The sequence below is a fragment of the Bison bison genome, unplaced genomic scaffold (genome assembly GCF_000754665.1).
Source record: "Bison bison bison isolate TAMUID 2011002044 unplaced genomic scaffold, Bison_UMD1.0 scf7180017864464, whole genome shotgun sequence".
Lineage (NCBI taxonomy): Eukaryota > Metazoa > Chordata > Mammalia > Artiodactyla > Bovidae > Bison > Bison bison.
In genome coordinates this window covers 578,455-602,845 of record NW_011495025.1, presented here as the reverse complement: position 1 = coordinate 602,845, position 24,391 = coordinate 578,455, and the positions used below count along the sequence as shown (strand labels likewise).

General features: G+C 37.2%; 1 protein-coding gene across 2 annotated transcripts in view; it reads left to right on the top strand.

Moving 5' to 3' along the window:
• Positions 1–24,391, top strand: part of GRID2 (glutamate receptor, ionotropic, delta 2) — a 1,587,604-nt gene that overhangs the window by 1,424,069 nt on the left and 139,144 nt on the right. For both annotated transcript variants that reach the window (XM_010860143.1, XM_010860142.1), the window contains one exon: positions 22,363–22,529. In XM_010860143.1, coding sequence (XP_010858445.1) covers positions 22,363–22,529 — 167 coding nt within the window. The remainder of the gene's footprint in view (positions 1–22,362; positions 22,530–24,391) is intronic.

Here is a 24,391-nt window from a genome sequence, read left to right as displayed (position 1 = left end):
AGTACTCTTGCCTGGAAAATCCCATGGGCGGAGGAGCCTGGTGGGCTGCAGTCCATGGGGTTGCGAAGAATCGGACACAACTGAGCGACTTCACTTTCACTTTTCACTTTCATGCATTGGAGAAGGAAATGGCAACCCACTCCAGTGTTCTTGCCTGGAGAATCCCAGGGATGGGGAGCCTGGTGGGCTGCCGTCTCTGGGGTCACACAGAGTCAGACATGACTGAAGCAACTTTGCAGCAGTAGCAGCAGCAGCTCCAAAACATCATGATGAATGTTTTCTGATTTTCTTGTTGATAGGGAAGCAGAATGCAAGAGACTCACTAGTTTCTCCAAGGATGTATTAGGAGTTGATATATTTTAAGCTTATACAGAAGATTATTTTTGCGTGACTCATCCATAGAATGAATTTGAATACTCACTTGCTCCCTTGCAATTTCTCTTTTCTAGGAGGAAGCTTCCTGTAATTCCCTCACCACCATCTCCATTGTTCATCATCCTTATCAGGGCAGTTACTCCTGCAAATCTCCCTATCACACAACCCAGAAATCCCAAGACATTCTTCACTGCCTATCTTCCTTTGCCTCCAGAATGTGTTAGCTCATAGGCTCAGCTGCTTCTTTCCGGTTCTTTTGAATTCAGATATGTCTCTGCCTCAGTGGAAATCTTTGCCTAGGTACTTATTTTGGAGCCAAATTTTAGTCACTTAGTTCTTGTTATATTCTGTGCTTTGAACCTGAATTTCCACCTACTGCATTTCAATATATATATATATTTTTTTTACTTTCCCTACCATGAGAGACAACTCTCTGGAGTCATGCAAACTGCTACATTGAAAGCTTTCTATTAGTTAGCCCTAACTTAATGGACCGAAGCCTTATTTCCTGATTATACCAATAAGAAAGACTAAAGAACATTGACAGTTTACTGTGAAAAGACAATGGCTTATTAGATGCTATATGCATTCCCTTGCATAACCTACATGACAACTGCCTCAATTAGGGGTTATCATCCAACTCCCTAGAAAATGAAACTCGTCAAAGTTATCAGTCTAAGGAGATGGATGTCAGGATTCACATTTCATACCTCAACAGCCTGACTCCAGACTCCATGTTCTTAGATACCAAACAATATTATTTTCGATTATAACTTCCATGTCACATAAGTTAATCTGCAACTTTTACGAAATTATTCAGTCCCTACCAGCAGCCACCTCTCTCCCCATAACTCTTTCTCTCAATTCTCTCTCTTTTTCCCTCACATACTCACTCTTTTTCAGCATTCCTCCCTAACTCATTCTCTTTAGTGTTTCTTTTGCTCTGCTAAGCACAGAAGGATATTTTTCTTAAATCATAGTGTCTATGAAGTTTATAATTGGTCTCTTGCTGACAAAACAATAAGTAATAACCTTTCCCTCTTTCTTATAATTACTTTTTTTTTTTGCTTCTTTTCCAACCAAATTTCTCCTGAATAGTCTTGCTTATTCTCAAAGATCTAACCTAATCCTAAACAGTTTTTCCCTTATGAGTGTAATTATAATTGTTATTTATATTTGCATTTTAATATGTGCTTTATATATTTTTGCTGCTTCTACAAAAATGCATTCTCCTCGAAGGCAGGGTAATATTATGGACCTCTAAATGCAAACTAAGTCTATCTTATGTCTTATTCAGACAAAATAATGCAGATTAGTGTGTGTACATGTGCCTATTTAGAGAAGAGATACAGCAAAAAATTGGATGAGATGTAGCTTCAGAATGAGTATATATTTTGTGTTTTATTTAAATTACTTCAAGGCATAGAACAAAACTCATTCTAATAAATCACTGAATAACTCCAACTCTTTCTGATAATTTTCATTTCTCGATGACTAGGTATACAACCTGACTATAAAAATCATATGCGGGGATAAATATTGCTACAAAATTTTATCCCTAATTCAATTCCAGGATTTTCATGATGCTGTTTCCTTTCACTTCTAGTCTAACATCCTGTAGCATGCTGGTACACAGTCCATATCCAACATGTGTTATTGGATTGGGTTGAATGTAAACCACCCACAGTTCTCTGTTTAATAGTTCAACATCTTTTCTGCAGCTTTGGAAAAGATAAAATTTTTAAAGCACTGTCATTAATGGGCACTTATAAGCATAAGGAGGGTTAAAAGTGTTTCACCTAAAATATAGAGTTAGACCAGCCACTTCAGGTGCACTTCAGGTAAATAGATTACTAGTAAATTGCAGCCATTTCTTTAAGTGAAAAAGCTTTTAGATGATTACATAAGCCTTATGAAACTAATTTTATCATCACTGAAGCTCCATATAATTTTCTCCAAAGTATATTTTACTTCCAAATATATCACTTAAATCTGTGGTGAAATAATCCCAAAACTATGGCTTCCATTTGTTTCCATCAATCTTCTGGAAAACATTGTGATTATGTACATACAAAAAAAAAAAAAGTTATGCTCCATTTCCAGTACTGACTGAATATCTTGCATCAGAATGATCCTGTCACAAAGGCAGGCAGAGACTGGAGGGGATGTGATCCTTGAAAGAAGGAAACTTGACAAGAAGAGTCACATTTATATGGCTTTCCCCCTATGCATACTTCCAAGTTCATGCACAGCTCAAGACTCCTAGGACTCAAGAAAGTTGCAGTTTTATTGGCTTACACTGTCACAGATAGGAGTTTCTGGGTTGCCAAAACACCTAAAAATTAAGAGGGTGTCTTAGAAACAAGGGGGCTTCCCTGATGACTCAGCGGGTAAAGAACCCACCTACAAGGCAGGAGGCACAGGAGACACAGGTTTGGTCGCTGGGTCAGGAAGATCCCCTGAAGTAGGAAATGGCAACCTACTTCAGTTTGCCTGCCTGGAAAATTCCATGGACAGGAGCCTGGCAGGCTATAGTCCAGCAAAGAGTCAGACACGACTGAGTGACTAAGCATGCACGCACGCTTAAAAAGAAGAAAATCACAGAAGACAGAACCACAAAATCTTCATACAAACTGCCCTCAGATTCTTGGTTGACCCTGAACTGTGTATGCAGGGGGAAGAACCAAGAAAACAGTAGACAGTAACAGCTAGAAGGAAAAAAAAAGCTCACCATAACTTAACTATCATACATCACAGAATAAATAAAGTTTGGAATTTGAGTCCTGCCAAATTAGAAGGGCTAGGTAAACACATTGGGTATTTCATCAAAGTTCCAGGAAGACATTGTAGAATTAAAGCTACGTTTCAGGACAAATGCAGCTTCCTTAAACAAGGAATAAAATTTATATGTTGGATGTTATCAAAATGAAAAAGTATTTCTACTTATCAAAGACACTGTTAAGAAAACTTTAAAAGGCAAGCCACCCAACAAAATATTTGTTTTACATACATATATTTGACCACATATCTCAATATATGAAGAACTACTAAAATCAATAATAAAAAACACAACACAATAAAAATTAGCAAAAGACTTGAATGGTTACTTCACAAAAGATGATACACAGATTTCCAATAAACACATAACAATATGCTAAATTAGCATCATTAGTCATCAAAAAATGCAAATGAAAAACACAATAATTTACATTTCATATCCACTAGAATAACTAAGAGTACCAAATATTGGCAAGAATGCAGAGCAACTAGAACTTGCAGATCCTAATAGTGTAAAACATGTAGAAACTACTTTGGAAATCTGTTTGACAGTTCCTTGCTGAAATAAACATATACATAGTCCGTGACCCAGCAGTTCCAACCCTAGGTATTTGCTAGAATAGATGAAAACATTCATCTGTAATAGACATACAGTCATGTTTACAGCAGCTTTATTTGTAATAGCTCCAAGCTGAAAGCAACCCAACTGTCCAACAGCAGAGAAACAGAAAAACAAATTATGGTCTATTCAAACCACAATATTACATGAAATTATAAAGAAAAACTACTGATACTCAAACCAATGTGGATATATTTTAAAAGCATTTTGTTGTTCAAAAGAAGCCAGAGACAGAAGAGTACAAATGTTTGGTTTCATTTATATGAAACTCAAAAATTGGCAAAAAGTATTCTATTATGATGATAGAAATCAGAACAGTTGTGTCCAGGGGGTGAAGTTTGACTGGAAGAGTGCAAGAAGGATTTCCAGGGTGATGGAAATACTCTGTGTCTTAGTTAGGGTGGTGGATTCACAAGTGTATTTTTTAACCAAAATGCATTGAATTAGACATTTAAGATTTGTGCTCTTCATAGTACAAGTGATTGTACTGTGCTGTTTGGATTGGATTTGGATTAAATATAGTGTGATGATGGTTTGTGTTGGACTGAGTGATTTGAATTAAATATAGCATAGCCAGATGTTAAGCATTAAAAAGAGTCCATACTGATTCAAAGAAGTACCTGACTCACTCCTCTATGTACCTCATACTCTATTTACCATAAGTACATTAGTATCCTGGAACCATATTTATCATTCCTATTCCCTCGGCTTATTTTCTTTCCTCTTTCCTTGCTCTTTTCATTTACTGGTAACTGCTCCAATAATTGAGGGCTATTTTTAGCTAAGGCATTCCTATAACACCAACCCCAAGTGCTGAGGTATTTTGCACGCTGGTAGGTTCCAAAACTTCATCTATAAGAAAATCTCTTAATTGAATCTATACAAGATTAAACCAACCAAGATATGAGTTTTAGCTTTGTTTTTCAGCCTTCAATGAAACTTCAAAAGCATTCCTTGTAAACTGCTTATTGGAATTTTTCTGTTTCATTTGTTACCAAAATTTGAACTCTTCCTTTGTTCACCTGTCTGTAAATCTTGATGGAGATACAATATTTTTTTTTTATCAAGCCACTTTATAGAATTTCATCCCAATAGAGGCAAAAGCTGATTCTCCAGATTCTTTCAAAAAACATCTACTCTTTTCTGGGTAACCATATCATTACAAACAGGCTGTGATATTATATCCTTATTTTCTTACTGCTGGGCCAAGAAGTTGGTGTGATAGTGAAATGTGACAACTGATCACCATATAAATTCCTTTTTAATGCTCTTCTGTAATGTGTAATAGACTGTGAACTACCATCATCCTGAAATGTCTTCATGTTTCTACAACATGACAAAGTAATAATGTGAAAATTCTGAATTTAGTAATTTAAAATCTGCCATGAGCCATGAGTGATATCACCCACACCAAGTTCTAATCTAAGAGTTAGTTTACTCATTTTCCACTTCATTTTATAAGGAAATCTTCCCATTTAATTTTTCAAGGAGAATTGTGGCATTCCACTGGCACTTCTTCTTAGTATTAAGAAATAGTAAAATACTGAATTTTCCCCTTAACTCTTATATAAATGCTCCTTCTTAAAGCATTTAATTCAGTTTTGTCTATACAGTGAATCTGGGAAGATACCCTGGAGAAAAGAATGGCAAACCACTTCAGTATTCTTGCCTGGAGAATTCCATGGACAGAGGAGCCTGGCAGGCTACAGTCCATGGGGTTGCAAAGAGTCAGACACAGCTGAGCGACTAACACACACACACACACAGTGAGTGTGCCCTCAAGGTGCTTTTGATATACTCAGTAATCACAGTGCATATGAAAGAGCTAATTAGAAACTGAAGGCCATCTATTGTTATATGCCAAAAATGACTGTTCTTCAGAGTCCAGAAGGGATAAAATCATACTCTCCCATAGACGGAAGTATCTTTTAATTCCTGACATCCAGTATTGTACCCTCGAGCCCCATGTGACTATTTAAGTTTAAGTGAATTAAAAATTAAATGGAATTTAAAATTCAGTTTCTTAGTCACATTAGCTGCATTACTCAGTAGCCATATGTGGCTAGTTGCTACCATATTGGACAGTACAGATAGAGAACACTGTCAATATTTCAGAGCTTTCTATTGGATAGTGCTGATGCGTCTACAGCTATGCAGCTTCACAAAATATGGTTTAACTTAACAAACTTTTCCTTATACTCTTTTATCCTGACAGAGCACTATGATCCGTTTGTATATGGTAGAAATTTTGAGCTGTCACAACTTTCTGGTATTACTTGATCCTTCCTATCAATGTTGGAGAACTGGAGAATACTGACTGTTGAATAAATGGGATGTTCAATGCATGGCAATTGGATTTCCCTGGTGGCTCAGACGGTAAAAGCCTCTGCCTACAATGCGGGAGATCCAGGTTTGATCCCTGGGTCGGGAAGATCCCCTGGAGAAGGAAGTGGCAACCCTTCCTTCTAGTACTCTTGCCTGGAAAATCCCATGGACGGAGGAGTCTGGTGGGCTGCAGTCCATGGAGTCGAAAAGAGTCGGACACGACTGAGCGACTTCACTTTCTTTTTCTTTCTTTCTTTCAATGTATGGTGGTCCTAGTGACCCGAAGAAAGGAAATGAAGCATTGCTGCATAAATGAGAAGTATCTATTAGGTGCCTACTCCTGATAATATTGGACCCTAAGTTAGGCTGAGGGGAGGCAATGATACTAGGATGAAAAGAATGTAGTCCTAGCCACCAAGGGTTTAAAATTACAAAGGGTGAAACAACATGAAAAGACCCAAGGATACTACATAGTGCTAAAGTGCTGTTATGAGAGTACACACAAGCCTGGCGGTCAAGAAGAACATCCAGGAATAAATGACATGTAAACTGATCACCGACGCAATTGACATAAACTTGAGCAAACTCTGGAGATAGTGGAGGACAGGGAAGCCTGGCATGCTGCAATCCATGGGGTCACAAAGAGTTGGACATGACTTAGCAACAGAACAACAGCAAACTGATCTCAGCTCTGAAAGGATTAAGTGGAAGGTAAAGAGGATAGAGGAGAGTAGGGCAGAGAATGGTGCATAGGAAAACATTCCTTGCCACCACCAATTCCCCCCACTCCTGCCGCACCAAAAAATAAGTAACTAAGAACTAAGGGCAAGAAAGAGCATAAACCATTTAAGAAACTCTATGAAAAATAAAATCAAATTCTGTTAACATAAAAAGTAAACCCAATTGAAGATAAAATTAACTTCTTTACTAAGTAGAGTGAAAAGTGATAATCACTCAGGTGACCCCATGGACTGCAGACTGCCAGGCTCCACTGTCCATGGAATTCTCCAGGCAGGTGGGTAGTCATTCTCTTCTCCAGAGGATCTTCCCGACCTAGGGATCAAAATGGTCTCCTGCATTGTAGGCAGATCCTTTATTGTCTGAGCCACCAAGGAAGCCCATGTGATGTTAAACTTATTTTAGGATTTAGTTTATTTTGCAATATCATTTCAAAAAGTAAACTTTCTACTTAACATTCTGTCAGAATTACACGCACATAAGCGGAGAAGGCAATGGCACCCCACTCCAGTACTCTTGCCTGGAAAATTCATGGATGGAGGAGCCTGGTAGGCTGCAGTCCATGGGGTCACTAAGAGTCTGACACTACTGAGCGACTTCACTTTCACTTTTTACTTTCATGCATTGGAGAAGGAAATGGCAACCTACTCCAGTGTTCTTGCCTGGAGAATCCCAGGGATGGGGAAAGCCTGGTGGGCTGCCATCTATGGGATCTCACAGAGTCGGACAAAGACTGAAGCGACTTAGCAGCAGCAGCAGCAGCAGCAACAGTAGAAAGAATGGTTGGGGAAGGGAAGTGTAGATGGATAAATGGTTGTTGCTGTTCAGTTGCTAAGTCGTGTTCAACTCTTTGCAACCCCATGATCTGTAGCACACCAGGATCCATGGGGTTCTCCAGGCAAGAATACTAGAATGGGTTACCATTTCCTTCTCCAGGAGATCTTCACGGACCAGGGATCAAACCCACATTCCTTGCCTTGGCAAATGGAATCTTTACCACTGAGCCACCAGTGAAACCCAGATAGATGGCAAGACTTAGCAATTTTAGCATAAATTTTATGTGTGAGAGGTTTAGATGTTTGTCAATGGCTCTTCCAGCCTGAGTAGAATTAAATCCGTTATTACAGCAAAGCAACTATGAGTATGTAATTATGAATACCCAAGTACTTATAAATTTATAAATCAACATAATACTCGAAAACTATTATTTTACTATATATGTTAACAATGCCATTTAAAAATTCAAAGCATAAAACAAAAATACTTAAGTTTTTTATTTAAGATTTTCTTTAATGTATATGTAAAAATGATGAACTTAACTTCACATAAATAGGATCTCAATAAATCTGACCTTTTAAAAAAATCTTATTTTATTACATATTTAAATTACATATTACTTACTTAATTAATTACATATGTAATTTTCATAAAGGCAGGTAGCTAGGCATGCCATTTTTAGAGTATTGCATGATGCTCAGTTATATCCAACTCTTTGCAACCCCATGAACTGTAGCCCGCCACACTCCCCTATCCATAAGATTTCCCAGGCAAGAATACTGGAGTGGGTTGCAATTTCCTTCGCCAGGGGATCTTCTCAATCAAGGGATCGAACCCTCGTCTCCTGCATTTGCAGGCAGATTCTTTACCAATGAGCCACCTGGGAAGCCCCTTTTATAGCATTAGTTTTACTTTTACTTTTCAATTTGTCTTTCTGCCCTTCTCCTCCCCTTTACCTCCACTTACATTTTTTATTCTCAAAAAGTAACCAATGGTAAACATTGTGTTCTTCCATACTTTCCCTAAGCATTTCCAATAATACAATAACACACACGCACACATATCCACATATTTATATAATTAAAAGTAGGATTACATAATAAATTATTTCTTCACCTTGCTTTTTCTCATTCTGCAAATTCGTCAAAAAAAGAGCACCTTGTATTGCTCTAATAGATTCTTTTTAATGTTTCCATAATGTTTTATGACAAGAATACATCATTTTTCCATGGCTGATAAGCATTACAACTGTTTCCAATTTGCTGCCACAATAAACGATGATGCACTGAATATACCTATATGTTAATCTGAAATTTTTATTTCTCTTGGATACATTCTTGGGAATGGAACTGATGGACCAATAGTCATCTGTATTATCTTCCTTTTTTTTTCTTTTAACCATTTTTCTTTTAACCTACTCCCCCCAGCCCTATCCCCAAATACCTGATGACTGAAGATCATTAAAAGTCTACAATCTATATTTTCCTTAATTTGAATAGATGTTACTTTTGACAAAGGCTATAACATTTTCCATTTCCACTAGTGATGTGTGAAAATGTAGTTTTCAGTGCATCTCCACCAGCAATATACATCTGTAAAATGTTGCCAAATCAATTGATATAAAGTACTAGCCTTTATTATCTTATTTTCTTTTGCACTTGCTTATCTACTTACAAAGTTGTGTCTTTTTTATATGCTTGTTGGACATTTATATCTGTTCCATTTTGAACTGCCTCTTCAGATGCTTTATCTATTTTTCTCTTGCTTTTCCTGTTCTTCACTAGAATAAAGGATGCTTATTTAGAGAAGCACCTGTATATTCATAAGTATTAACTTTGTCCCCTGTGTTCTACTTTTTTTTTGCAAATCTATTTTCAATCTGTGTATATGTGTCTTTGGACATACAACAGTGTTTACAAATGTTTTGTGTTAAAAAGTATGCCTAACTTATATATTTCTTGGATTTCATATCACATGGTTAAAAAGTCCTTCCTCACTTATGTTGTTATATTCTCCTCTGGTTTTTTTTTTGCAGGGGTTTTGTTATTTTATTTTGAACTATTTAGTACAAATGGAAAATATTTTTATTTAAAGTTAAAAAAAAGTTATGATTTGATTCTCTTCCAAACAGATATTTTATTATGCCAATAACATTCATTAATATGTTGACCAACATGTGAGAAAGACAACCCAGAATTCAGCTACACCAGACAAAAAAGTCTTTGTAATTTAATGTGTGATAAATTATTATATGTGTTATTACTTTAACATAAAAAATTAAACAGGAATTTATCGATATTGTATATATTTAAATTATGTGTTAGTCTATATGATTCATCTCATCGCAGAATGCTATTAGTGAAACAAGGCAATAATAGGGTTAGTTAACTGTCAGAATAGTAACTGATAATAGTACAAATAATAAAAGTGCCAAATGTATAGCAAAATTTTAGTAAGGTGTCTTTTTGTCCTCTGATAAAGTTAATTTTACTGTTTTTAAACTCTGTGTTAGATATTTAAATTTTATAGGCTATATTGAAGACATATAAATATAAAACTTTTTCAAAAAGGAATATGAATAAAATAGGACTAATTTAACAGATATTAACTGTATTTAATAATAAATAATAGAGACATGTTTCTTTCTGTCCCATAATATGGTAGGATAATTTTACTGTTTCCTTTTTCAATAATTCTTCTCTGAAGTGCCTGCAATCTGCAGAACATCCTTCTTGTCTTTTATGCTGAAAATAGTCAAACATCAAATTTACTTTGACTTGAAACTTTGCTCTTATCAAGCCCTTGTAACAGGGATTCTAGTATCATTCCTATGGGATGACATCAAGCTCAATATGCTCTTAGAGGAAGTATTTGGGCAAGAAATAGTTAGGAGTTTACTTATTATCAATAGCAGGTATTTCAATGTGTAGGAATTTTTTTCCCACTCTTCAAAAAGATATACATACATTTTTTGTTGTTTTATTGGAGCATAATTGCTTTACAATGTTGTGTTAGTCTCTTCCATACAACAAAGTGAGTCAGCTACACGTGTACGTATATCCCCACCCTCTTGAGCCTCCCTTCTACCCCAGCCACTGTACCAGCCCTCTACGTGGTCACAGAGCGCCAAGCTGAGCTCCCTGTGCTCTACAGCAGGTGCCCACTCACCATGTATTTCACACGTGGTAAGATGGCTGGATGGCATCACTGACCCGATGGACGTGAGTTTGAGTGAACTCCGGGAGTTGGTGATGGACAGGGAGGCCTGGCGTGCTGCGATTCATGGGGTCGTGAAGAGTCGGACACGACTGAGCGACTGAACTGAACTGAACTGAGTGCATGATTGTCAGTGCCACTCTCTCAGTTCGTCCCCCTGTCCCCTTCCCACTCTGTGTCCACATGTCTGTGCCCATACACTTTGATTCTACAAGCTTGTTTTTAAAGATTTGTCTTGTGTCAATCATAGTTCTGCACCTATAAATTCATCATATAGCCTAGTATGTCCAAGATGTCCATCATTTTTAAAGACTTTAAGGCGCATTGCATGTCCTCATAAGTTAATGCTTGCTTTCTTAGGAAAATGGTTTTAAAACAGAGATAATCTGAATTTGAGAAATCAATACTGGAATCTAAAGAAGTTATAGTTTTAGTAAAGAAATTGAGTAAGTCCAGCCTAACTCAGTTTCCTTTTATGGTGACTTTTTGGGGAGAGGGAAGTTAGAGTAGTCTTGGGAGGAAATAGAATAGTCTTATTTCAAAAAAAGTGTTATTTTTTTGCCATGAGATTTTGTCATAATCTACACATAAAATTGAAAAACTGAGTTGTGTTCAGTTCATCCTTTCCCAGCTATCCCATGGTTTCTTCAAAATCATCAAGCAAGTTTGGAAAAACAGCATATAAAGTTCTGTTTATTGTAATCGTTTTCCCCACTGACATCCTCAGTGTGTTTCCAAATTAATGAAAGACATTCTTCTTGTCCCACACTTTGAAAATGTGATTTTAAGGTAATCCACATTCTTACCTTTAATAGCTCTCTTTTAGGCATATGCTTATGGAGGCATGTCCTTCCATTTCTATTAAATAAAAACTATCATTAAGTGTCTCTTCACATTTTGAGGAAGCAAAAAGAACCAAAATGTTTCATTATGAAAGCTTCAATATCACCTGTCAGCAAATCTTGACCATTTTTTATAGTGTTGCTTACAAAGTATATAGAACATTTTGCAGATAAGATCTTTTCACTTTCCTTAATAAGAAGTTTATCCACTGAATAGAATTTGCCAAAATTTTCATTTGATATATTTGCATAATTTGCAGAAAGATGATTAAAGTCTCTGTATTTGGACAAGGTATCAGTAGATTCTAGTTTTGTGCTTTATGTAGCTTAGTAAAATCTTCACAGAAATCAAGAATATGATTTGACACTATCTTTTTAAAATTAAAGTCTCTAAGAACAGGAGGGATCATTTTTCATTGCCATTGGGTGACATAGAGTTTTCTTGTAAAAAATGTGATCAGTCAGGTAAAATCTGAAAGAATTAGCTCTACACTGTAAAGAACCAACTCATCCATTATCAACATTTCCTGCTTTTGTTTTCCCATAGTGCATTCACGTGAAACCTCAGAATTGGGAAAAATAGCTTTATTGGTTTCATAGAGCTGTCAGGGGAGCAATTCAGTGAAGTGTGCTTGTTCATGCGGTGTGCCCAAACCAATTCAGCAGCTGCTATTTTCAACTGAACATTGGTGTCTTCGGGGAGACACAGAAACTTTTGATTGATTTAGAAATATCGCATGTCTCATCCCCAACTTGTGAAATTCACTCTCCCCGTTGTGTGCCTTCACATTTCCTTTTCCATTGTAATTAATTCCAAGTGCTTTTCTGCATATTACACAGTAGTGTGCTGTTTTGCTTATTTACCTCCCTAATTCAGTTACTTGTGTTCTGCCCTCTGTAATAAGACAGCCTAGTCAGTTAGGCTTCTTTTTCATTGATGTTTGGGGTCAGGTGGGATTAGTATTACAATCATTCTCATTTTCATCATCTGAGCTCTTAAAAAAATGATCACAGGATTCACAATGTTAAAAATATTGGCATCATCTTGATAATACCAAGAATAACAGTCAATCCACAGGTGAAGGACTGTTAACACTCATGATTACCATGCACTTAAATTGCACACTTAAGTCTTAGTATTCACATTGATACAAGATTGGTGATTCATTATTATGAATAGCAAGTTGGAAACATCCACAGTTGGCGGGGAAATAGTTACAGCAACTGCAGAAGGCAAATAATGTCTGTCATATTCATCTGCTACAATCATAGTAGTTTGCAACCCCTATCTTTTAAGCTGCTGTATGGATTTTGTACTTTTCCCCAAATCTCCTGTATTCACTACCAAAAGCCTGGACTTTTTGTCTCCCAAGATAGCTTCCCTTGACTTAGAATTTTCGTTGCTACAACTGAAGCATCTCAGGTGATCTGGGACAGTTGTCACCCTAGTTAATCCATTTGAGCTTGCAGGACGTTTATGAGCAGTTTTTCTTTCCATTCATCTGGTCAGTTTTTTGATTGAAAAATTGAGGTTTGTTTGTAGTCACATAAATCTTTTCAGACTCACAGGTTGAATTTTGTCAAGTGCTCTTTTTATTCTTCTTTTAAAATTGGAAACTTTCTGTCACCGCAGTGTTATTTCCCCCAAATATGTTCTTCTTGTTCAGCTTCATCTTTCCATATCTGTAGTATTCACTATACAAAGTTATTTTTCTTTGTCAGTTCATGGGGACTCAGGTTAGATTGTTGGATTATCATATTTATTGGCAGTCTTGCTAACTGCAGGTGAAATGTCCTCTCCTCCTCATAGGCCAGCAATAGAGAAGAGAGTGATTCACAAATCCTTCTTCTAAGACACATGGAAAAGGCAGTGGGTTCACCAGTCTCCTGTTCTGTTCCAGGCTCCAAGACTGGGAGGTCTCTGCCAACCCACTTGACTCCTTCCTGACCAGTTTAAAGGCAACAGAACAGATATATTCATGAGGACAAATATTTAAGGAAGAGGACAGGAGAACTCAAGGACCCAAGATCTCTGTGAATCAAGCATTCACTCAAACTTGTTTCTTCATTGCCTTCCCTAGAGGTCCCACTGGTTTTCTCAGGCACTCGCCCAGCCTGAAGAGGAGAACTACCAGTTCTTTTGCACACACAATTATCCAGAACCACAAGCCCTTCTAGCCTTCTATCTTTGGACTCTAGCAGCCATTGTTTCAGGAGGAAGCTGTCACTGACGGGAAGGAAACTGGGTTTAGTTTTCAAATTCCCAGAACACTTCAAAACACCACTGAAAAAAAAAAAAACAAACAGCATTCTAGTAACCTCAAAAAAGAAAAGCAGAAGAGTGAGAAGTAGACTTACTGCTTCTTTTCTAGGTTAAAGAAGATGTTTTATTAATAAGCTGATATTTATTTTAAACATATTCATATTTTTCTTGTGAACATTTGTGCCATGTGATGACTATTTTGGAGCACAAATTCAAATTTCAAAATAATACAAGAGAAAATATAGTAAACCAACAATTAAGGCAGTAAACAAAACCATATATATTTTAGAAGTCAGTGTTAAGTGCTAAAATATGGAGTTGAGCATGATTTATTGTGCTGGATAAATTCAGAAGACCTGATGAATGATGTTAAATTATTAATTTGCCCAAAGTGGGAGAGGCCACCACCTAGAACCATATGTCATAAATATTAAAGCTATCCCATCTAAAGGACTTCTGTGGGCAATGAATTATAAGGACCAGTATAGATCAATGCTGGGTTAATCATAATTCTTTGTGCCTGTAATTCACAATAATTTTATCCCCCACCAACCATGAGTTTAAATTGTAAAGAAGTTAGCAGCTTAGAGCCCAAAAGTAGCATTTATTTCTCCCACATTGTTCTCAGGCCTTTTAATTTTTATTTCATGAGCAAAAATAATACAGTTCCAGCCTTCAGCCTTCATTTTAATTATGAAAAGCCCTGCTTCTGTTTCAATCCTGAAAATCAGAAATGCTTACATAGCAGTAGTCACAAAATCAACAGGCTTAAGGGCTCCAGAATCATAGAAACCAGATTATTTCATTCATTCCAGCGGTTTTAACAAATAAGCAACCTGTTTTTTAAAGCTTGAATCTTGTTCATCTTAATAGTGTGATCCCATAGAAGTTGCATGCTTTCCATGGCTCTCTCTGGCTGCACACTATGTTGCATTATTTTTATTTATGTAAATACTATTTCTCCAACTAGATAGGCTGTGCCTTGAAGACAAAGGCTGCTATCGCTCGAATGTTTTTGCATTCCTATGGCAAATATCTCCTGGGAATTTATCTTTAATGTAGTGAAAAAGGCAAAGAAGGTGGCCTTGAGCTTCAAGTTCCAAATCTACCGCAAATAATTGCTACAACTCAGAGCAAGTTTCCTTACCACATCTATGAATTAGGTATCATATCAGCTGCCTCACAGTATTGCAAAGAACACATTTATGTGTAAAGGTATTTTTAAGAATGAAAAAAATGCTTTCTAAATGTTAGCAACTGTCTATGGCCATACCACCCTGAACGTGCCCAATATCATCTAAATGTTAGCCATTATCATGAGAAAGAAGTGGAGGAGAGAGGGAAGATATTCCTTCTTCAGTAAAGGGAATTCTTTTCTTCCGCTCTGGTTTAAATGTCATCTTTCCATAATTATTTCCACCGAATGTTTTTTTAATAAAAAGAGATCATCATCACTGTCCCTCTGTAGCTATAGATTTTGAAGTGAACTTTGAAGGAATTTGATAGATTAAAGACTTATGTGAGAAAGGATATAGTGTCCTAATTAAAACCAAGGTAATTGGGGTAAAAAGTAGTGATAAGTGTATTTGCTTGCGGCTTGGACTCCTGCAGTTATTACAGGAGAATGCTGCCTAATAAACTGAAGAGTGCTTTCAGCATTAGGTCATGATGGAGATGTGGGTACAGGGACATTCAGGACAAGGGCATTCTTCAGAGGAACAGAAATATGCCATAATCCACAACACAGTGACGAGCACAGGTATAGGTTTTACTAAAAATAATTTTCCCACTTTTCACTTTACATGGCAAGAAATGCAAATATTTGAGAAAATAACATTAAATGTTTACAGTTCTTCACCTGACAAATGGAAAATTCCAGAAAACTGGAAGGTTAAAAGAGTGTGCATGAATAAGAAATGGTCACCAAAGACTATCTCTGTTCAATCAGTTAAGCATAAAAGATAAGGAACTACAATATTTGGGGTTTTCTTGTAGTTACCATAATATTTGAGCAAATTGTGCTGACTTCCTCAATGACAATTAAGTTCCCCTTGCTTTAAACTACTTTAACACGTCAAGCTTCTTCTGTGGAACTTACCACAATATACTTTGTGTTACAGCAATTTAGTGTTTGATTTATCTCCACTACTGAATTGTAAACGGCTTGAGGGCAGAGGCCCAAATGTTATTCATGTTTACATCCCCTACAGATCCCTTTAGGATCTTAAAAGTAATGTATATCCATTCATCTGTCGATGGACATCTAGGTTGCTTCCATGTCCTAGTTATTGTAAAAAGTGCTACAGTGAACACTGGGGTACATACATGCATCTCTTTCAATTATGATTTTCTCAGGGTATATCCCCAGCAGTGGGATTGTTGGGTCATATGGTAGTAGTTCTATTCCAAGTTTTTTTTAAAGAAATCTTCGTACTGTTTTCCATAGTGGCTGTATCAATTCCCAACAACAGTGCAAGAGGGCTCCCTAGATTAATAGATACAAAAGTTGTGGTACATATATATAGTGGAATATTACTCAGCTATAAAAAAAATGTATTTTAGTCAGTCTTAATGAGGTGGATGAACGTAGAGCCTGTTATACACAGTGAAGTAAGTCAGAAAGAGAAAGACAAATGTTGCATATTAAGGCATGTGTATGAAATCTGGAAAGATGGTCCTGGTGAACTTATTTGCAGGGCAGTCATGGAGACACAGACACAGAGAACAGACTTGTGGGCACAGTGGGGGAAGGAGAAAGTGGGGTGAACTGAGAGAGCAGCATGGAAACATACACATTACCGAATGTAAAATAGAAAGCCAGTGGGAATTTGCTGTGTGACAGAGGGAGCTCCACCCAGCGCTCTGTGACAACCTAGAGGGGTGGGATGGGGAGGGAGATGAAAGGGAGGTTCAAAAGGGAGGGGACATACGTGTACCCGTGCTGATTCATGTTGATGTATGGCAGAAACCAGCACAATTTGTAAAGCAATTATCCTCCAATAAAAACATTATTTCAGAGTAATACATAATTATTAGTAAAATGAAATTCAAAGAAAGATTTCTGTAGAAATATTGTAGAAGTGGAACAAAATCCAGCTTCTAGCATGATCTCAGTACTGAGAAATCCATCACAAGCTTTTGGCATCTCAGCCCTATTATGAGGACACAGGTGTTGAGTATCGATAGCTACCATTGTCTGTCAATCACTACAGCATTCTAGGGACCAGGAAATAATACTGGAGGTAGATGCCACTTTGGATTCCTTTCCTTTTTTACAATCAAGGCCTGAAATGTGTTGACATGGATACACTTTTGCCCTCTGGTTTGACCTGTATAAATTACTCTACTGGCATGGAATTCACTGTAAAATAATGACCCATAGTTTAGCTGCTTATCCAAACATGACCTCAACAACAAAGACTAGTTGAAAATTTTTAAATAATATCCATCACCTATTCAGATGACTTGAAAATTCCCATGCCAAACCTTCAATTATTATTCTGTTAAAAAGTGATTTTAGGTTTTGTCGATGAGTATTTTCTAGATAGTTTTAATTTAATGGTTAAAAATCATGTAAAGGACAGCGATTGTATGTTTCAGTAGATGAAAAAGGCCAGGGATATTTTTAAAAGCTAAAATAGTTTGGGTTACTATGCAACATTTCAAGGGCCTTGCTGTAGGCTATAATCATACTGTTTTAATGGTTCTCTTTTTAAAATGCATTCATAATGCTTTGTAACATTAGAATTACTAGAAGCATGTATATAATGGCAATGATAATGTTACTGTACATTTAAATGGAGCTCTACAGTTCACAAAGCAGGAACAGCAATGCTAGAACACTTTTGTAATAGCAAAGCAGTATGTCTCCAACTGGGGAGGTCCCTGGATGGTTGTAAGGAAGCTGCAAGGGGATCCAGGAGGGGTAGCTGCTTTAAATGGAGGAAAGTAGCAAAATCAAAGTAGGTTGCTAGAGAAGGCTTCAAGGCCACTGCTATCTCTCTTGTAAGTATAGACCCAGAAAGTTAAAATGACCGATACAACAGTTGGTGATGAAGGGAAACAGAATAAGCCACTCCAAAATATACAACACTGACATATTATTTTGAACTGCAAACACTTGAAAAACAGCAAATTCAGGGAGAGGCTTTCTCTGAACTGCTTTTATTTGCCTAAAGATAAATCTTCTGAAAGTAACTTAATCATCATAAATTCTGTCTTCGAGAGTTTCATCATCCAAGGAATATTGACTCATCACAGAAGAGATCGGAAGTCAACACCATACAACTTTGTCACCAACTATCATACTACCCTTCTATTCTTCTGAGGGTCTTTGCTAAAAATCATTTGTGTCTGTGCCTAGTCACTCAGTCGTGTCCGACTCTTTGCAACCCCTTAGACTGTAGCCCGCCAGGCAATAATACTGGAGTGGGTTGCCATGCCCACCTCTAGGGAATCTTCCCAACCCAGGGATTGAACCCAGGTCTCCCACATTATAGACAGATTCCTTTTACCGTCTGAGCCACTGGGAAAGCCCAAGGAGGAGGGGATCTTCCCAACCCAGGAATTGAACTGGAGTCTCCTGTGTCTCCCGCATTGCAGGCAGATTCTTTACTTTCCCCCAAATGACCATAACCCCCTCCCATTCCCTATTTAAATAGTATTGCATCCTGAATTCCAAGCCACTTCTTTGAGTTACTCAATTTTCCCTGGACATCTCCCTTGTATGCACAAGGCACACATGTCGATAAACTTCTGTTTTTCTCTTCTTAATCTGCCTTTCATTATAGAGGTCTCAGTTAAGAACTCCTTCCCTAGTGTAATTAATGCAAAAGATCAGAGATAGCAAGGACTTCGGGCTGACTATGCAGATACAAGTAATCAATACAAAGGGAACTTAACCAAGTACTTCCCCCCTCCCATACTAATATTGCAAGAATCTATCAGTTTTTATAATTATATCAAGCCTCAAGTTCAAAAATTCTTCCTGATTATATTACTCATTTTTTTTTCAAAACAATTTTATTTAAAAATTGTGGTGTTCATAAGATTGTCTACTATCAAGATTTTGTACCCCAGGTCTCAAACACCAAACGTTCCAATGCAGTAAATTTAGGGTTGGGTCTGGAGTTTACATTTTTTAAGACAAGAATACAATGGTAATTCTAATTCTAATAGCATCACATTTTAAGGAGCACTGAACCACAGTACCTGACATATTGCCTAGGGTACAGGAGACACTCCATGAATAGTTGCAATGACTTATTTATTTGTTTTGAGATCCCATGGGTTTGGTTGGGGTAGTTCACTCCCAAAAAAAGTATCCACTGTGCACAGTAAACTGGTCTGAAGTTTTTAGACCATATTTCATGCAAAACTTTTTATCAAGTATCTGATATTAGCCTGACCTAAGCAAATATATATAAAGGCAGTATAGTCGTCCTTCAGTATTTGCAGAGGATTATTTCCAGGAACCCCCAAATCCAGGGTTCTTTGTATCCCCTGTATAAAATGATGTAATATTTGCATATAACTTACACATATCTTGCCATATACTTTAAGTCATTTCTAGATTACTTTTCATGCCTGATACAACATAAATACTATGTAAAAAGTTGTAAATACAGTGTAAATACTATGTAAACAGTTGCAAGCATGCAGCAAATTCAACCTCCAACTTAATCTGGGATTAATCTTTTTGGAACTTTCTGGAATTTTATTTTTTGAATGTTTTCTGTCCATAGTTGGGTGAATCCATGGGTGCAAAACCCATGGATATAGACGGCTAACTGAGTTAAGGTGGCTTCCCAGGTGGCTCAATGGCAAAGAATCCGCCTGCCAATGCAGGAGCCAAAAGAGACTCGAGTTCAATCCCTGGGTCTGGAAGGTCTCCTGGAGGAGGAAATGGAAACCAATCCAGTATTCGTTCCTGGAAAATCCCACTGACAGAGGAGCCAGGTGGATTACAGTCCACAGGATCTCAAAGAACAGACACGACTGAGCACACACACACACACACAACTGAGTTAAATATATTAAATATTTACTTACATTTTCTTCCCCTATATTTATATTTGAATGTCCCATTCTTTTTCCAATATAAGATTTTTCTAGTTTTGTGGATTTTTAAAATTTTGATTCTTTGTTCATTTTAATTAATGTATTGCACTATAGGAATTTATTTTGTATATAATGTGACTGCGGTCATGAAATTAAAAGGCGCTGCTTGGAAGAAAAGCTATGACAAAACTAGACAGCATATTAAAAAGCAGAGACATCACTTTGTCGACAAAAGCATCACATTGTATACAGGACATCACTTTGTATAGTCAAAGCTATGGTTTTTCCAGTAGTCATGTGCAGGTGTGAGAGTTGAACCATAAAGAAAGCTGAGCACCAAAGAATTGATGCTTTCAAATTATGGTGCTGAAGAAGACTCTTGAGAGTCCCTTTGACTGCAAGAAGATCAAACCAGTCAATCCTAAAGGAAATCAACTCTGAATATTCATTGGAAAGACTAATGCTGAAGCTAAAGCTCCAATACTTTGGCCACCTAATGCTAAGAGCTGACTCATTGCAAAAGACCCTGACAGTGGGAAAGATGGAAGGCAGGAGGAGAAGAGGATCACAGAAGATGAGATGTTTGTATGGCATCATTGATTAAATGGACATAAGTCTGAGCAAACTCCAGGAGATAGTGAAGGACAGGGAAGCCTGGCATGCTGCAATTCATGGGGTCACAAAGAGTCGGACTTGACTGGGCTACTGAACAACAACTTGTACTCTCCAGGATTTTCTACACATATGGTCACATGATCTGCAAATAGAAATAATTACACTTCTTCCTTTCACATGTATACAAATTTGAGCGTTTTTCTTTGTCTAATTACTCTGGCTAGAACTTCCAGTACTATATTGAATAGAAGTGGTGAAAATGGACATCCTTACCTGTTATCTTCACAGATGCTGGAGCAGAGTCCACAGGGAAATAGGGCTGCTTTTAGGACTGCAGCCAGGACCATAGTGGGCCAGCTGGCCACTGGGGTACATGCCTCCTTCTGAAAGCATCCTATATCAGCCTTAGACTCTGCCTGAGTTTTTCAGCAGAAAACTGGGTCCCAAGCCTCCCACAAAAGCACTTTTGTTTATGGATGGCTACTACATTGATATTTTTCTAGGGATATGAAGGCCCTGGTGGCTCAGATGAAAAGAATCCTACAATGCAGGAGACCCGGGTTCTATCCCTAGGCTGGGAAAATCCCCTCGAGAAGGGAATGGCTACCCACTCCAGTATTCTTACCTGGAAAATTCCATGAACAGAGAAGCCTAGCAGGCTGCAGTCCTTGGGGTTCCAAAGAGTTGGACACAACAGAGCATCTAACACACTTGAAGCGGGGGGAACTTCCTATTCACCCATTTTGTTAACATCATTCCCTCTACCTATACTTATATATTTTTTTCTTTTTCCCTAATCATATTTACCAAAATATTGCTTTCCCCTCAAATAAGTAAATAAGCAAACAAGCAAATAAACACACTGAATATTTGATTTAATTATTAGTTCCATCTATTTTATGAATTTAGTTTTATGTTATATATAATAATTTTCTAAATTAACTTTATTAACATCTGTTTTTATTTTTGTTAAACTTGTAACTTATGAGTGATTACTAATAGAAAAAAGGGATAATCATTGAAAGATATTATAAATAACCCAGAAGAAATCATGTTCCCTATATGGTAATAGAGAAGGTTGTATAATTATTTTTTTTCCCTCATTACAGCACCTACCAAGTTTGACTACAAGATTACCATAGGTCACACTTGACAACAGATTAACTTAGAAGGACATAGGACAAGAAATCTTGCCAGCCAGGCAGTGTTAGCTATTTTTCTTCAATATGAGTTGTACTTACAGAATTCATTTAGAGTACAGGTCACAGACAGGAAGATAATACCCATGTTGGGTGGTACAAAAGCCTACCTGGCTTAGAAGCCTAATAATCCAAAGGAACCAATATCTCTTATAACAACTCCAAAAACAAGCACAATTTCCAGGGTCCTGAAAGACACAAGGCCAGCTGTATAAGGATTACTGCACTCAAAGAAGCTCAGAGACATGGCTTCCTTCCCTGCATTTACTGTTCTCCCAGTTCAGATGACATTTACTACTCAGGGGTCATTTTACTATAAGTGGGGTGCCTGGAAACATAGTTAACATTCCAACTTCATTGCATTTCCAAGAGAACAGAGCTATAAATTAACCAAAAGCCAAATTCTAATTCAGAATAGGTGTTTAGTTTGAAATATAGGCCCTATTATTGTTTACACTGTTAATTGTATGGCAATGTAACATTTTTTTATCCTGTCTATATGACCGAATTCCAACCTTAAACCTTTTTCCTCTCATGTTCTTCATATTTGCACAGGTGAAATATGGAAATTATGCTTTTGTGTGGGATGCAGCTGTATTGGAATATGTGGCGATCAATGACCCAGATTGTTCCTTTTATACCATTGGGAATACCGTTGCTGACCGAGGATATGGAATTGCATTACAGCATGGCAGTCCTTACCGGGATGTTTTTTCACAAAGGTAAGATTTGTGTGCAGTTCAAATAAGAAGAGAGAAAATATAGAAAAAGAAAATTTACTTGGTTACTCCATTTAGTTTATTACATTTTGTTTCTTTATTTGGAAAACCACAATAAACAACAACATAAAAGGGAAGTTATGAATGGTTCTACAATAAAACATTCATTTCCTAAAGCATGTACTAAAGTATTATTTTCCCATTAAAAGGGAAAAGTTATTGCTGCATGTAACTAGTTATTCTCAAAAAGATGATATAGAAAATAAAATAAAAATGTAATTGAGTTTAGTCTCTGAATTTTTAGGGACTAAAAATGTCATAAAGTAAGCAAAATTAATTCATTTCTAAAAACTGCAAAGCATAAAATAAACTTCAGGACCAAGTTAAAATTCTGAAGCACATGCTGATAGGGATGTTTCCATCTCAGTTTTGCAAAGGGAAAACGTGGGAATTTTAGTCTTGTCATTTGGTGTCAAAGTACACATGAAACTTTGTCATGGAAATTTAGGAGACAATTTATTAAGAAGTTATATTCATCCTGAAATCAGAATTTTCTGTGTTATTTAAGAAAGAAGATTTTGAAATATGTATTTTGGATTAACAGTGCAGATGAGAGTGTTGAGCCTGAAAGGTATTTTAAAAATCACTGCATTTTATTCTATCTACTACCAAACAAGCTTGAACCTAAAAGAGTGTAATATCTTTCAGGTAGAAGTATGTCCCATTTGACACTGATAGTTCGTTTGGTTTATTACTAGATATTCTTTAGGTAAAAGCCAGACAAAAGAGAGCAGTACTAGGTAGTAGTCTAGGTAGTACTAAGGCCCCAAATTTGAGTGATATTCCCCCAAATTTCAAGATAACAAAAATCTAGGTATTTAGTGTTTAACAGAACAAGTCAGTAGTTCAAATATTTGTTGTGATTCTTCTGTTAGCTACTAAAAACCTAGATATCTCTCCTTATCAGCAAATAAGGATGTTAAATCAACTCTAAGGTCCTACATTAGTCACCTTTTCTGTGTAGCAAACAACCCAAAGTACCAATGACTTGAAAAAAGCTATTTCTCATTCATGGAACATAAGGACTGTGATTTGACTGAATTCTGCTGTGAGTTGTGGGTCAACTGCAGGTCCCTGTACAGCTTCTTGTCCCAGGGACCAGGTCAGAGAAGCAGTCCTGTCTGGGATAAGTTGTTTTCATTTCAAAGAGAACTTGTGAAAGAGGCCAGCAGAACCCTGGCGCCTCCTGCGCTTCTTGCATGAGTGTGGCATACATCACCTCTGCTCACAGACCACTAACTAAAAAGAGTTTCATGGCCAAGCTCTGAATCAGTGGGGTATGTAAATATCAGATCAGATCAGATCAGTCGCTCAGTCATGTCCACCTCTTTGCGACCCCATGAATCACAGCACACCAGGCCTCCCTGTCCATCACCAACGCCCAGAGTTCACTCAGACTCATATCCATCGAGTCAGTGATGCCATCCAGCCATCTCATCCTCTGTCGTCTCCTTCTCCTCTTGCCCACAATCCCTCCCAGCATCAGAGTCTTTTCCAATGAGTCAACTCTTCGCATGAGGTGGCCAAAGTACTGGAGTTTCAGCTTTAGCATCATTCCTTCCAAAGAAATCCCAGGGTTGATCTCCTTTAGAATGAACTGGTTGGATCTCCTTGCAGTCCAAGGGACTCTCAAGAGTCTTCTCCAACACCACAGTTCAAAAGCATCAATTCTTCAGCACTCAGCCTTCTTCACAGTCCAACTCTCACATCCATACATGACCACAGGAAAAACCATAGCCTTGACTAGATGAACCTTTGTTGGCAAAGTAATGTCTCTGCTTTTGAATATGCTTTCTAGGTTGGTC